The sequence below is a fragment of the Heteronotia binoei genome, chromosome 1 (genome assembly GCF_032191835.1).
Source record: "Heteronotia binoei isolate CCM8104 ecotype False Entrance Well chromosome 1, APGP_CSIRO_Hbin_v1, whole genome shotgun sequence".
NCBI classification, from domain to species: Eukaryota; Metazoa; Chordata; class Lepidosauria; order Squamata; family Gekkonidae; genus Heteronotia; species Heteronotia binoei.
In genome coordinates this window covers 91,980,323-91,994,398 of record NC_083223.1, presented here as the reverse complement: position 1 = coordinate 91,994,398, position 14,076 = coordinate 91,980,323, and the positions used below count along the sequence as shown (strand labels likewise).

The 14,076-nt window shown below is 38.9% G+C and overlaps 1 protein-coding gene across 1 annotated transcript in view; it reads left to right on the top strand.

The window, feature by feature from the left end:
• SIM1 (SIM bHLH transcription factor 1) overlaps nucleotides 1–14,076 on the top strand; it is an 85,275-nt gene that overhangs the window by 52,703 nt on the left and 18,496 nt on the right. Inside the window, exon 9 of the mRNA XM_060237500.1 lies at nucleotides 10,624–10,789. Within this exon, the coding sequence (XP_060093483.1) occupies nucleotides 10,624–10,789 (166 nt within the window). The remainder of the gene's footprint in view (nucleotides 1–10,623; nucleotides 10,790–14,076) is intronic.

Here is a 14,076-nt window from a genome sequence, read left to right as displayed (position 1 = left end):
ATTTCCATCTGTCTCCTTTATATGTTTTAGTTATTTCCCCATTTTTGTGGGGTAAAATATTAGAAAGTTTGTCAAATCTTAGAGTTCAGCAAAATTCTCACAGGGAGTTTGAACAATGGAGCCCAGAAGCAAATATTCGGGAGGGGGGGGGTAAGAAAGAAAGAGCAAAATAAAATTTAGAGGTTCCAGAGCTCTGCTCCTGTGAGCTCTTGCCCAAAATGAGGCCTAAGTTAATGGTTTTTAGTTAATTTTTTGGTTAGTTAATATTCAAAGGCAGATATTTAGTTACTCATAAACTGGAATGGACTGCTGGGGTTGACTATTCTGAATCCTTAGCTAAATGAAGTCTGAAAGATGTTTATCCAGTCATGTTTTTTAAATGGCCAGGAGGGAAATCCCACAATTTTCTTAGGAATTGTCTCTTTTCTGTTTTTCTGTTCCTGGATCTTAAACACACTTTTCAGACACCTTAACCCAGGGGTGTCAAACATGCGTCCCATGAGCCAAATCAGGCCCCAGAGGGCTCCTATCAGCCTCCCCCCACCCCCTTGAGCAACTGGCTCTTGTCTGCTTCCTTCTCCCTCTTTATTGCTTCCTTTTGCATCTCAGCTTGCTTTGCAAGGCTTGTTCAATCGCACAGGAGCTACAGAGCAAGAACTCAATTTTCTCCATTAGTTGAGGCTCCTCTCCCTCTTTGTTCCCTGGGAAGGGAGGGAAAGAGCCAGAGCTTCCTTTGCCCAATTTCCTGGATCCCATGGGAGAAATACAAAGAAAGCATCTTTAAGACCAACAAGTGCTAATGTTTTAAGCCTATTTTATTTTAAGTTTTTTTAAAATTATTTAGTCACGCTTGTCTGTGTTCTTAAAAGGTTTATATCTCTGCTACCTAATCGTAAATAGGTACAATTCAATTCAATTTGCTTTATTACGGTCTGTGATCAAATACACAGTACAATGCAGACCAACAACACCCCCAGAAAAATTGTAAAAATCTAGAGGGACCCAAAAAGGTAAACACATGGCCCGACATGGCCTGATGTGGCCTAACAAGGTCTCATTTAGGTCAGATCCAGCCCTCATAAGAAATGAGTTCGACACCATTGCCTTAACCATTATTTGTTATACAATTATCAGTATATCAAGAGATATCTTCCTTATTTTAATTAAAGCAGACCCTTAGATGTTTATGTTTGTCCTGTTTTTTGGCTAGACGAAAGTTGCAGTATTAAGATACAGGTTTAGAAGTTATTGCATTTGAATTCAGGCTGTATTTAGCTATCATTAAGAAACTTCTAAGATGAGTACAATCCAGGTTTGATAGCTCCCTTTCTCCTTTACTCATGCAAACTGTGGACTTTCCAGACCTCTGTGTTTGGAACTAACTGCAGTCTGCTGTGAATTAGGTTTATATGCAAAGTGTGGTTTGCCTGCAGATTGAAATTCTAAGCCACAGTTCAATTCTGATTTGAAAGCAAGAGAAATGAAACCTTGTCATAAGAAACCCCAGGACAAATTCTTCAGTTTCTGTACTGTATGAAAAAGGAAGAAGGAATAGGGAGAAGAAGATGATGATATTGGATTTATATCCCGCCCTCCATTCCGAATCTCAGAGTGGCTCACAATCTCCTTTAACTTCCTCCCCTACAAAAGACACCCTGTGAGGTGGGTGGGGCTGAGAAGACTCTCACAGCAGCTGCTCTTTTAAGGACAATAGCTGCCAGAGTTATGACTGGCCCAAGGCCATCCCAGCAGGTGCAAGTGGAGGAATGGGGAATCAAACCTGGTTCTCCCAGATAAGAGTCTGCACACTTAACCACTACACTAAGCTGGCTCTCTCTGGGAGGGGAAGGAAGCACATTGATTTATTTTTGGGAAATGTATACGCTACCTCTCCAGACCAGTTTGAAGTGGCTCAAACAACAGAACAAAAACCAATCAGTACTATAGACAGTGAACTAGAATCAAGTACTAACACTGCACATAATAAAACCACATGACCCAAGGACTTCTAGTTCGTCATAAATCAGGCTTGGTCTTCATTCCTACACAGAATCAGGCTATGTGTGTACCAAATTCCTTCAGTATTTCCCACTGTATTTTTTTATTCACAAGGTGAACTCTTGATCCATTATTAATCATGGATGAACCAGTGAAACTGCCACATCAGAGAGATTTTGATCTTCAGTGCCTGAAAATTGCAGCTATTTAGTAGTTTATTGTTGTATTTTTTTCAGCATGGGTACTATTTTGGTTTTTTTTTTTTTAAATCTGAGTGATCTGAAATATTTTGACATGCCTTAGAACAGGGGTGTCAAACTCATTTGTTACTAGGGCCGGATCTGACATAAACGAGACCTTGTTGGGCCAGGCCACGTTGGGCCAGACCATGTGTGTACCTATTTAAGATTAGATAGCAGGGATATTTATAAAGGGCACAAACAAACACAATTAAAGATTTAAAAAAAACTTGGGAGCCTCAGCCAATAGAAGGAAGCGAGGCTTGCTCAGTAGCTCTGATATGCAATTGTGATACCCTGGCAAAGCAAGCTCTTCCTTCCTCCCCTTCCTCCCAAAGGGAGGAGCCTCAGAGGTTTTAGAGGTTTTGCTCTGTAGCTCCTGTGCAATTGATCAAGCCTGGCAAAGCAAACTGTTACAGTACATAGAAGGAAGCAAGAGAGCATGAGAAGTAAGCAGATGACAGCCAGTTGCTCGGGGGCCTGTTAAGAGCCCTTTGGGAGCCTGATTCAGCCCCCAGGCCAGATGTTTGAAACCCCTGCCTTAGGACATTCAAATTCTTGCTCCCCACCTTTAGATTTTTGGTTTTTTAAAATAGCTTATGCTCCAGTTTGGGAACTATGGCTTTCTGCTGCTGGAATGCTGCCTTTCCACTCAGTGGAAAGTCAGTGCTGCACTGAAAGGCAAAAACCAGAGGCTAGAGTGCCACTTCATTAAATGAGGTTGGGGTGGCAAGGAAAGAAAGTTTGCCTGGGACGGCAAATACATTATTATTACCATTACTGTTCTTTTCCAGCTATGTGTTGCACCTGGCTCCAAGCATGCAGCTCATACAAAACTACATGATGCTTGCACTCACCTCAGACTGAGTCTTCATTCAGTCAAGTGGCAGATAATGTTGAGATGATCATTAATATAAATATTACAGATTACTTTAAGAAACGAATCAATGGATTTATGGAGATTAACTCTATACGTGACAAGTAACCAAGAGGCCTAAGAAAAATAATGGAAGGCATTACACATCTCTGATTGCTAGACTGTAAAACATCTTGAGCAAGACTCTGAAAAGGCAGCATAGAAATATTCTAAATAAATAAATTCTGGTTATAAACAATGGATGATGACTGTCACTAATTTTGAGAATAGGGACTGAAACTGAATACAGTCCATTTAAAGTATTTGGATTTAAGCAAATTTAGTCCTAAATAAATGAGGCCATATTGCTTTAAATCTAAGTATTTTGGATTTAGGGGATTATTGATTTGGGTGTAAAACTAAAAATCTTAACATCAAACTACTTACATTAAAATATTTCAGTTTTATGCTGAACTAATCCAATTGGGATCAAACTGATTTAAATACTGCTATTTTGGTTTAATTGGGATAAGGACTCAAAGGATAGAAAGATTAGAAATTAAATATTAAAAAGCATTAATTAATTTTATCTCTCTGCTGCTGGTTAGTTTAAGCTTCCAATGCAGCTTGTAACTTGAGAAAATAAAAATGTTCTGGAGCACTGTGTCAACTCCAATCGCATTAAAGGCAGCAGTAAAATACCCACCAATGAGTGGGAATTGTCAACTATGATGCAGCCCAGGTTTGGTTTATGTCAAGTGTTTCTAAAAATCCCACACAGAATGAGTGGCCCAAGATCATCTAAGATTCTTATCACTGTAGAATAAGAAATTGAACTCAGATATTTTGATGCTCATCTAGAATCACTGGTATTAATGTCCCCCCCTCCCAACACACAGAAAAAATTGCATTGAAGACTGAGGTGAAATTCTTCAGTCTGGGAAGCAGTCGGGGGTCCCTATTAATTTTGCATATAATGGGGGATGTTCTCATACAGTGGTATGAGGATTTATATTTCTGTGCCATTAATACAAATAAGAGATACTGTTTATGCATAAATCCTCAGATATAAAATTAGAAATGTAGTGCAAAGGCTGACTTTTAGAAGAAGCATTCCAAACCGGGGGAGGGGAATCCTCCCAAGTCGTTTTACTTCCCATCTAATAGGCTTTCAGCCCATTCTCAGCAGACATGCTGCTAAAAAGCATCCATGAATTTAAAGTAATGGAAAAAGATGCTATTGAAAATAAATCAACACACTAGCATGCCCAGTGTTGACACTGCTGGACTGTGCCTTGGGATTCAGTATTGTTAAATGTCGCATATTTCAAATGATACATAGACTCAAGTTCCCTACTTTATGTCTTTGGTGTCTATCCAGGGTGATGTTGAGAGTTCTCATGGTACTTTTCAGGAAGCTTCTCTCTTAGCCAACTTTCTCATTATTGAGTGAAGTCTTACATTTAATTGCCTTTGTGAGTTCTTGCCAAGTGCACATTGTGTATTTATTGATCATTACTGCATTTATAGCAAGCATGGATTTGGCCCACTTACTGGAAGATGACCAAGTTGAGAAGCTATATAATGGAACATACACTACTGTGAAATTAGAATTGTTGTTTTAATTACCTTTCATTTTCCAAATTCAGTCCAACTCACAGCAATAAGTAGTTGAGAAATCTGGACACTGGTTGTTTGGCACTGTAGTGCCTTGCAACTGAGGATGGAACCAGATGTTAGGGGAGACATAGGGTTGCCACCAAAAATTGTATCTCTGTGTCAACATGTCTCTTCCCATAACATGGAATAAAGAATTTAGTAATGTGTCATGACATTATGATGTGTACATTTTCCCACCTCCATTCTATATCATTGGGTGATACTGGTGTGTGTGTGTGTGTGTGTGTGTGAAATTCTTAGCATTACAATGTCTGACTATCATGTAAATCTTACTACACATCATAAAATGTGGGCATATTACATAGAAATGCTATTCTTGGTTGGACTAGATGACCCTGGAGGTCCCTTCCAACTCTATGATTCTATGATTCTCCCCCCGCCCCCCAGTCCTTTTGGACCTGTGATGTAGATTATCTCTTGTGGGGGTATCTCCCTACAACAATACTGGAATGTCAGTGGTGTAGCATTATTTCATTTATGGCTGTATGCTACATGGCCATTGTTAGAAGTTTTCTTGTTTGGGCTGCAGTAGTAACAGGGCTTCCATATGGCATGCAGCCACTCATTTCCCCAGTCCCCCTGCAATGACTGTTTCCCCCCTGCCACCTGAAAAGGGCTTATTTTAAATGGTAATTGACAAATCACTATAGCAATTTGTCAATTACCAATTAAAACAAAAATGAGCTGGGGCAGAGAAAATGGGGCAGATCAGGGAAAGATCTGGACTTTCCCATCCAAATAGTAGCCACCCCATATGCACTGTGATCTTTCAAAAAAGATCTTTCAAAAAAGATCACAGTAAAACAGTTTTAGGGACAATTGCTGAGAACCTGGGGTGAAGAGCCAGAAGGTGCCCTGTGAGGATTTGGGAAACTCCCTGCTTCATATTAACTTCAGATCTAGACCAGCTACTGGAGATGGAAGCAGTCATAGTCTTCCTGGTTGAGCACATTTGTATAAGTGCAACAAATCTCATATTCTTGACTATACACATTTGCTGTGATCCAGCAAGGGCTTCAACACATATGGAAGGAGGATACCACATGCATATACTCTGCTGGACTGAGAAATCTACATGAGTAAATGTAAATGAGCTGAATGTCTGCATGGTGCTGTTCCTCATGCTTCTTGGATCCGTGGAGCATTTCTGCAGTTAGAAGGATTTCTGTCAACAGAATGTAAGTTTCTCATTCCCCTCTCCTGCTGTAGCACCAAAAGCCCCACTGAAGTGCTGCCATTTTGGGGAGCAGTTGGATTACAGTGGGGAGGGGAAAGAAAATTGCAACCTGCTGTCTGCAGACATGAGCCATGGAATCTAATTCAATGAGTCCCTGATAGCTTCCAAAAGCTAGTTTGAAGTAGGCCCAACCATTCAAGGTGCTACAATGAACAGAGTGCAGGCATGCTTTTAACTATCTATCCCATTATTCTAATGTATGGGCCATTTTAAAACAGGCACAACTGAAGTGATTATAGGCTGCAGCATGCCAGTTCTGCCATGCTCCACATGCTTTTTCTGAGAGTGAGAACATTAATTTTTGTGTTGGATTTCACAGAGGCCTTCTGTGGTTTGTACCCTTCTTCACGTGTATACAACTTTATAACTGGTCTTTATAATCCTGAAATTTCCATTTGTCACTATCAGTTTTTGTGACCAGCACTTCCTGTCAAGGTTTCCTCTAACTGACTGAACTGTGGCCCAGTAATACAATCCTTTTATTTACTGAGCATTGCTTTGGTGTGAATTCCGTCTCCAGTCTGCAGACAACAGTGTTTCTGGAAGCACAATCAATGATATGAGAAAGGCAGAAAGAAATATGCAGAGTGCTTTGGTGATCAGTTCACTAATTCACCTCAGTTTATTCTCTCATGGGATGAGCAAAAAATTTTTTACCCTTTCTTCCTATACATGATCTCATGAGGGACTTTAGAATGAGTATCTGGTGGTGAAGGGAAAAGGAAGGCAAAGAAGTCCATAGGCTTCCAGCATCCTTCAAGGAGAAACACCCTCAAAACAGAGGAAAATGCTAGGCACAGCTCCAGATGATGGAGGAATGTGATATGCAAAAGCTACATATTACCTGGCTTTTGTTTTTATCTGTTAAAGTTCATTTTAATTCTTGATAGTCAAAGGAAGGTTGTATAAAAATAACAACAGCCAAAATTCTCTTCCTGCTTCATTCCAAACAAATAACAATATGCTTCTAAGAGACCTTGTCAACATGGTCAGGAAGTTTCTGATTTCTAGTATTTGCAGTTATAGCCAAGTCTAACAGTTTAACACTGCAACCTGAGAATGCTAACAGAGTACTTGGGGAAAATTGGTTGTTTGCCCTTCTTGGCTGAACACAGCTAGCTGGAGGAACGTGGCAAGCTGGATATAAATGCCTCTTTGAGAAAAAGCAAGCAGTCCTAGATGCCATGAAAGAGGGAGAATGTGAGGTCATGCCTAAAGAAATCTTCTATGAATTATAAAGATAACTCCGATCATCAGGTTGCAAAGCTTCCTTTTTTAGGCAAAGCATATATGCCGAAAGTGATGGTTCACCTCCACTTATTTGTAGATGGCGGCTTTTTGGGGTTCATTTCAGTATGGACTCAGGCCTTTCTTTGGCACTGAAAATGTTTTGGCTGCTCTGACCATTACTGACATGACTTGGTTTCCCATATGGACTTGGCACACTCTCAAATCCTCTAAGAGGGCTGGATAGGATGATCAGGGATAGAACCTTTTTTGGCTGTTGCCCATCAGGCTTGTAGAATCTTTGTTCTGAAAGGGCTGCTTGGGCCCTTGGTAGCATCTCTCGTCTTCCTTCTGCTCAAACATTTCTCTTTTTGACTGATGGAGCTTGTTGATTGTTTATTTTGAATGAATACTATTTTGAAAAAAGTCATTTATGTAAAGAAATAAATAAAATCAAACTAAGCATATTTTTGAAATTAATCCTATTGAAGCAAATGGGGCATGTGAATAAGCAGACAAAGCATAACAAGCATACATAGGACAGGGCTGAAAGACTTCATAGAATATTCAAAAGCTTGAACCAATTCCCAGTGATTTTACAAATTGGGTATTATTATTGCCCAGGAAAGCCAAGCCATTGACAGATGTGACCTAGCCATTAGCTGCTTTTTCTACCTCCCAGCTCAGCCTTACTACTTTGCTGGACAATATTCACAGATTATAGTATATAGCTGAGTTCAGATACAACCCTGGCTACTTCTCTAGCCCTGTTTAATACTCCATAGGTTGACCCCCACAAGAACCAGGGCCATTTCCACTGAAACTCCGTGCTAGTTATAATTTTATTTGTTTTAGGTGACATTTAAAATTATTGTGTTGACTTTAATTTTTGTATACCACTTGTAATTAAAAAAAACCATCCTGAAATCCAATATAAACAATTCTTTGAGAACTAAATAGCCATAGCTTTGGTGGGCACTTGTGGATCTTTTCTATGGAAACCTGCCTACCTGAAGGACCGTCTCTCCCCACATGTTCCCCAGAGAGTGCTGAGATCGGGAACCCAAAATCTTCTCGCTATCCCTGGGCCAAAAGAAGCCCATTTAAAATCCACTAGAGACAGGGCCTTCTCTGTTATGGCCCCTACATGGTGGAATCAGCTGCCGGAGGAGGTGAGGGCCCTGCAGGACCTTGTTCAGTTCCGCAGGGCCTGTAAGACGACCCTCTTCCAGCTAGCTTATATCTAGCTGAGACGAGAAACTCAGTGTAGCTTTGCCAGACTCCTGTTCACATAGCTTTGGAATGTTTAATGGTTTTAATGTTTTATCTGCTCTAAATGTTTTAATTGTTTATATATTCAAATAATTGTTTAATTTTATGTCTGACTAATTGTTGGGAGCCGCCCTGAGCCACTTGTGGGAAGGGCGGGATACAAATAATAAATAAACAAATAAACAAATAAACAAATAAACAAATAAACAAACAAACAAACAAACAAACAAACAAACATCTGGGATCTGATATATGACTGTGAAATGATGGCAATAGCTGTGGCTGAGATCCAGCCACACAATTTACAGATTATATTGCATACTTATTGCATAAGTATTCTCAAGTAACATCTGAACCGGCCTAAGAAAGTGAAGCACACAGAGAGTTTCCATTGGAACAATGCAGCTAACAATCAGTGTTTTGTGGTCCTCTGCCCTCCAGGTTTGAGCAGAGCTAGTAATTTCATGAAAGATGGAACTGCTTCCTGTTTCTCTATCCTATCTTCCTGGTAATATCTAGCAAGCATTACAAAACAATGATGTCATATGTGCTATGCTTTATGTTGCTGGTGGGAGAGAACAAAGAGACACCATATCAGAGTTCTGACTTCTGACAGCACCAATGCATGAAAAAAAGATGTAAGCAATCATAGTACAAACACAATGATCCATTTCACAAAGCACTTACTGCTCTCTGTCACCATTTTATAGTGAAATAAATATCAGAAAAACTTGACAAATGATCATAAGTGTTTGTATTTTCACATTAATTATAACTCATCTGTGCAGTTATATAAACAAACATTTTGACCAGATACATTGATTTATAGTAGGGGTGGCCAATGGTAGCTCTCCTGATGTTTTTTGCCTACAACTCCCATCAGTCCCAGCCTGCATGGCCAATATAGCATTTCCAGTTTTTGTACATTGCACAAAATAGACATGTTACTTATATATAGGAAGTCAGACTTTATGCAAGACCATGTAAACAAACTCTATTCCTGGCTTGTCATTTTGTTATAGTGTTAGTAGTTCATCATGGGCAAAGTCCCCCCCCCCCCGTATGATTAAAGTTCTGCAATGAAAACTACTGGGTTGAGGGTTAATTTATCTTAATATACACAGACCACTACCACAAACATAGATCTACTTGAGCAAATCCAAATTTGGAGCTAGGCTCCAAATGTCTAGTCATTTCAGAAGTTTTCCATGCTTGTGGACTGGATCCACTAGTGCCCTTCTATTAATGGAAGACCTTCTATTAGCAGAAATAGTCCTTCTGTGAGTGAAAGAACTGCCCATTCATGTGAGGATTCTTTTGGATTCATCCTCGGGTATAAGAAATCTCAGGACTTTCAGACATTCTTGAGAATTGTACATATTTTCTTTTATTAATTGGATGGATTAACAGAGTTTAAACTCTGAGTTTTGCTGTCTTCTTTAACAATTGCACTTTTCATTGACATAATTTCAGTGATTATTTTTATTGACTAAAGGCTCACACTCACAGATTGCCACTGGTCTCTTCTCAACTAGTGCAATCAAACTTCAAGCTTGTACCTTCTGATAATTACTATATGTAATGGTCATGTGAATCTTGTTCTTAAAAACTTTAAATTCCCATAGGAACGGTTTAAAATGATATATCACTTTTATCCTTAAGTTGAAAGCAGGGCCTTATTTCATAAAATTTAATGCTTTCTCTAGCCGATTTGTCCACCAATACTGAAAAGTCTTTTAAAAGGTATTTTCAGATGGTTTAAACAGACTCAGGTACTCCATCATTCAGTCACCAAGTTGCCACATGTTTTCTGAATCCATATAGCCAAAATTTTGGTCTGCATACATACAACAAGGGCATGTAACCCAAAGGCTACATATATTGTAAAGTAGAAAACTATTTGACTTTTGAAGATCCTGACTATGATTGTGCTGTTTATATTTGCTTGCAGCATAGAAAGAGATTCATGTTTATTATAGCTTAATATATTCTATGATACAATTTCTTACAGAAGAGTTCAAGACTTTGCATAAAAAGCAATGTGTACATGATCAACATTAGCTGCCCGGAATGACATATGTAGTTTAAATCTTCAACTTCTGCCTTTTATCTAGGGATACGGAATACAAAGGATTACAGCTCTCATTGGATCAAGTTTCAGCAACCAAGCCATCATTCCCGTATGCAAACTCTACTCCAACTATAACTGACAATAGAAAAGGAAGTAAATCACGTCTTTCAAGCACCAAGTCAAAATCTAGGACATCACCCTATCCACAGGTATGAGCAATGAGTTTATTTTTTCATTATGCTTGCGTAATGTTTGTTTGCAGAATACTGGAAATGAACCAGGTATTAAAGGTTGCCATTATAAGACCCTATAAAATGTTACATAGAACTGCTGACAGAAAATGCATGAGTAGTACTTCCTACATTTGTACCTCCTAAGTAATTTTTGAAGGAGGATTTTCCACATCTTATGTTTGGTGAGTTAGGTAAGTTCCAGATGCACATGGAACACACATAGACCAGTCAGGGGGAGATGCACAGTTTTTTGCTTTAAACATTTTGCATAAAGTATAAACACAGCCTTTGGGGAGCCTTTTTGTATTTTCTGAAGGTACCCGATGATTCTAAGCAATATCCACAGATTTTGAAGAACTTTCAAGAGATGTATTTGGATCAGGGCACAAGTTACAAAAGTCTGAGTGCCAGAAGCTGTCATTTGATACTACTTCTAAAAATAATGCACACCTTGTAGTAATTTCCACAGATTTTTGCTAATGTCCTGAAAAAGAGTCGAGGGAAGAGATTTGTAATTTATATATTGGCAACTCTCAAATTGTGTATAGATATGATTTTGGGGACACTTGCAAGTATAGATATGAAATGGACATGCTGTTATTCACCATCATTAAATATACCATCATTTTTAAGATTGATTGTTATAGCACCTGTATTATCTTAATGTTTTAATGTATTATTGTTTATATCTGTTTTAATTGATTTTATGTGATGTTTTATTGATATGTAAGCCACCCTGAGCCTACTTTGGCAGGGAGGGCAGAATCTAAATCTAATAAATAAAATATCTATCATCCATACTTCAAATGAAAGTATATCTAAAATCCGCCCCCTCAATCATTACAACTACCCATGTTCAAAGTTCTGTATGAATAGAAGGCTTGTGGCTATCTCAGTCTTTATAAATAGATACCCTAATGGGCCTATTTGGAAGGGGCCAAGTCAGCCTTGAAGACCTTATTGTGGAAAGGCATGACAGGGTTGGATTGATGTTGCTCAGGACCATGGGCGTACACTCTTTTCCTGCCATAGGAAAAAATGATGGGGTTTTCTTGAATGATCCTCCATCATGTTTGATGGGTCAAGGTGCTTATCAATTTGCCCTACATGTTATTAGCAACCTACCCTACACCTGCCAAACTAATTATGGCCTAACCAGTCATAAGACCAGGGTTCTTTATTTCAACTCACAACTGGACAAAATGGGAACAAATGTAAAACGGTTGTCTAACAAGTCAGATATAGACATTCCCCCCCCCCCCCCAAATTAAAGCTTGGCCGAGGCCTGGAAGCAACCAGCTGATCCCTTGATGCCTGGGGCAAGGTGGTTTGGTCACCAGCATGAAGAAAATGCCTAGATGGGAAGGGCAGAAAGACACACTCATATGGATTGCCTCTTGCCCCTTTCCATAGGCTGGGCAATAACTGTCCAAATCAATTAGGCCCTGTAACTTATTTGAAAATAGAATGGGCAAGGACAATAGAATCCAGGGCCTCAGTGGCCACTGAATAACAGCAGCAGCAGCAAAATAATAATAATAATAATAGTTGTTTGTTGTTGTTGTTATTATTATTATTATTTCAATTTGCTTGATAATCCCATCCCAGCCTAAACCAGGCTCTGGGTGATGAACATTAGATTAAAAAAAATCACATTTAAAACAACACAACAATGGCCCAGAAATTATGGAAACTGGTCAATAGTTGTGATGCTAACTGAATATGTTGTCCCCTCCTCTGTGAGGAACTGAGCAATCATGACTTGCAGCCACTGCGGCATCTGAAACATCTTCTTACACATGTTTATTGTAACATGTTAATTTTCTTATTGATTGTTATAATAAGTAAAATTTAATTTTAAAAAATCTTCAAGAGCAGCTTCCTTTACAGTTCAATATAATAGTCAGTTCAGAAGCTTATAAAGGTAGAGACCGATTGCCAGAAAATCATGAAATGGGAACCTATTGACAGGTCTGGGTCTAAGAGCACTTTCAGACTGCAGTCTTGCTTTGACAGTTTTGCAGCACTCCATTTATCACTGGTATATATATCTCAACTGACAATAGGCATTTAGGAATTGGCATGAACAGGGGAAATGGTGGTTTGTGTGGATTCATGGCTTGTATGGTTGCCCAAACTGGTTCATGCTTAATTGGTTAATTTGCTTCAGGAGACGTAAAACTCACCAGGAATCTTCAGCAGGCTCTCCTCCATCTTCCAAGTTTGGTGAAGATTAGATTTAGATTGTTCAAGTTATAGCCCTCCAGGAAAGCTAAGCTTCAGCTCTCATGATAACTAACTCTTCTCTCTTCGTGCTGCAGAATTTGAGCTCTGTAATTGGCTTATGGAGCTGCCAATCAAGCTATGGACAACAGGTGTTTCTAGGGCTCCCAGAAGTCCACCCCCAGCATTTTGTAGGAATTGATTGAATCAGCACCAAGCTGTGTGGAAAAATGAACCAAATTAATCACCAAGGGCCGAACCAGTTTTGAATAAATCAAGAATCTGGTTATGAGTTCTTAAGAATTGTGATTCATGGATCAGTTTGTGTCCATCTCTACAGGCATCCTTAACCATATTGATCTATCTGTCTCTTTGTCTCTGTGTCTCTAGATATATATCCAAATGAGAATCCTCTAAATAGGCTTTGTTTGCTGTCAGTGACATTATCATACTTGCGTAAACACTTGTTTTAAAGTGAATTGCTGTGATTCAAGAAGGTTTTCCTTCACTCTGAATTGGGGTCCCCCCTACCATCACTGTGCCTTCATTATACAGCCAAAATTGATTGACTACTGATGATGTAATTACCCCCCCCCCCAAAAAAAAAAGGAAAATGACCCTGAAGCAGAATGAGATTGGGAATAAGCAGGTTATGAAGAAGGCATGAACCAATCCAGGAAAGCAGGTTTTTGAGGAATAAGTATTCCTCATAAGTATTATACTTATGTATTATAATAAGTATTTTCATAAGTATTATACTTATGAAAATGTTTGCAGGTGAACATTCAGTGCAGTTCTAATTTATGCTCTTCCAAATAGCATAGAAAGGGTCCTGTTGCATGCTATTTCTGTCTGTCCTCACTGTCAGTTAATTTCTCCTTTATTAAAGTCTTATCACAGTTGATAAGTTGATACAATTGCAACACAATATAAGATTGTAGAGTCCATTGTTTTAAAACTTACTGTATTGCTCCTTTTAATTTTAACTTCTATGTTTTCATCTTCTCTGGAAGCAAAGATTTTATCAAACCTAAGGAAAT